The sequence below is a fragment of the Sinocyclocheilus rhinocerous genome, unplaced genomic scaffold, assembly GCF_001515625.1.
Source record: "Sinocyclocheilus rhinocerous isolate Xijiao unplaced genomic scaffold, SAMN03320098_v1.1 scaffold2169, whole genome shotgun sequence".
NCBI classification, from domain to species: Eukaryota; Metazoa; Chordata; class Actinopteri; order Cypriniformes; family Cyprinidae; genus Sinocyclocheilus; species Sinocyclocheilus rhinocerous.
Window position 1 is genome coordinate 3,146 of NW_015658523.1, and position 2,145 is coordinate 5,290.

General features: G+C 40.3%; 1 protein-coding gene across 4 annotated transcripts in view; it reads right to left on the minus strand.

The window, feature by feature from the left end:
• Positions 1–1,772: 1,772 nt before the first annotated feature.
• Positions 1,773–2,145, minus strand: part of LOC107722686 (alpha-2-macroglobulin-like) — an 11,970-nt gene continuing 11,597 nt past the window's right edge. For all 4 annotated transcript variants that reach the window (XM_016531153.1, XM_016531154.1, XM_016531152.1 and 1 more), the window contains exons 34-35: positions 1,956–2,061; positions 1,773–1,872 (exon numbers count right to left, since the gene is read on the minus strand). In XM_016531153.1, coding sequence (XP_016386639.1) covers positions 1,826–1,872; positions 1,956–2,061 — 153 coding nt within the window. In that variant the 3' untranslated portion in view covers positions 1,773–1,825. The remainder of the gene's footprint in view (positions 1,873–1,955; positions 2,062–2,145) is intronic.

The window sequence follows — 2,145 nt, forward strand, 5'->3', positions numbered from 1 at the left end:
GTACTGACCTAAAATTTTTTGAATGGTAGTGTACATGCTTCCACTGAGTGCTGACAGCTATTATGGGAGTGGCTTGATGGAGCGCAGGAGATGCAGATAACTTGATCTTGACCCTTAAGAAACTTTAATCAATGCTTTCACATAAATCTGCTTCAAATATAAAATTACACGAATTGCTAATTACAACATTGAAATAAAATATGTAAAGCCTGTACAAATACTAGAAATCGTGAATATAAATAATTGGGAATCATGTAATAAATAAAAGTGCACATTTAATTTATCTATTATAACATTTATGTAGTTTTGTTCACTTTGCTGTTTCCTTATAAAGGTCCAGAAATGTGTCAAGTTTTTCGTCAGGTGTCTTTTTTAATTATATGATGTCATTACGTGTCAAGTTTTTCGTCAGGTGTCTTTTTTAATTATACGATGTCATTACGTTGCTGTCTTGCCACCAGCCAATCGCTGCATTGCTGATCGTGGTTTCGAGTATCGATACATCTGCCCTTTATGGAGAGAACACAGTAATCTTAGACAACTTAAAGGGTTAGTTCACCCAAAAATGAAAATTAGCCTGTATTTTACTCGCCCTCAAAGCATCCTAGGTGTATGCGACTTTCTTTTTTCAGACGAATATGCATTTTCGGCCAACTTAACCACTGATTTGTAGTCGTGTCCTCTTTTGGAAGACCAAACAAAGTAGTTTCGCTTTCACAACGAAAAACACAGCGGCCTAGCGGAAGCCCCGGCTTAGCGTGAGCTGAGGCCGGGCTAGAGTGACCAGAGGCGGCGGGGTTGAGAACGGCACGGCCGGCGGATCCGACGAAGGAGCGGTAAGCACACGTGACAACCCCGGGCTTCGTCCACGGTGAAAGCCGATCCGGCAATCCACAGCACCAAGTTGATGTATTCCCTCAGCGACCAGCACGGATCAGCTCCAGGCATGACAAAGCGGATATCGTCCTCTTTTGGAAGACCAAACAAAGTTTCGCTTTCACAACGAAGCACACAGCGTCTTCAGGACATGGCAGCGCAGCAACAATACTACAGTGAGAATAAAAGTTACGCCTTCTTTGTGTGAACATTTGGGCGGAGTTATGCAAATCTTCCCACATAGTGAGGTAGATATGTGGGGGCCGTTTTAGGTAGGTGTGGCTGACTCTTAACTTTTATAAAGAATATCTCTTTGGATTTGAGACTTTAGCTAATTTTCATTTTTGGATGAACTAACCCTTTAATCCAGATTTTAATCAAATCCGTTTGGAGAACCAAATTAGCCAGAGATCAGTCATCACGATTAGAAGATCTGGCATCTTTCAAATCATCTCAGATGTATTAAGTGAGGTACGAAGAACGGGCCCTAGGGCTGTAAACACCATAAACATTGAGGGGAACAAATCATCCCCCATATAATCTGATATGGCCAAACCTCCCAAATACTTGATATTCTCGATGCCTCTGAATTCTATTACACACCACTTTTTGATTTTATTCCCTTGAAAATGTTAAATCCTTTATTTAAAAGGACCCTTACAATCTCAAACGAACGATCCAATTAAATTACAATCACATGTAAATATATAAATAAATAAAATAAATAAATAAATAAAAAACACACAGCTTGAGTGAACTGCATTTAAGCCATCTGAAGACACAGGACCAGAAAGAAAAAAAAAAAAAAAAAAAACAAAAAAAACACCAGTGCAAGTTCCTGCTTCAAAAACAAACACGTCACAGATGAGGAACCAAAAAAACTCCAACAAAATGAAATTGCATAAAAGCAGTTTTATTTAAGTCATGTATCCTGTAACCAGCACTGAAATCATGGACTGGGACACGGAGACATGTAGGTGGTCTCAAACGCATCACCTGAAAGGGGAACAGAAAATGAGCTGGATTGTGTTCAAGGGGGAATTCAGCCAGAGCAAAGCATGATCAGGATAAAAGCATACTTGGCTCATAGTAGTCATAAACCCTGATGACCGCTGGCTTGAGATTTTTCACTGTAATAATCTGTTTCAGCAGCAGACTATAAGTCATGGGGACGCCTTTGGGAACCTGCAAGACAGAACAGTGGAACAGCAGTACACACACGGTGCTCTACACTATCGCTGCTATGCAGTTTAGCCAGTCGTTTCGTTT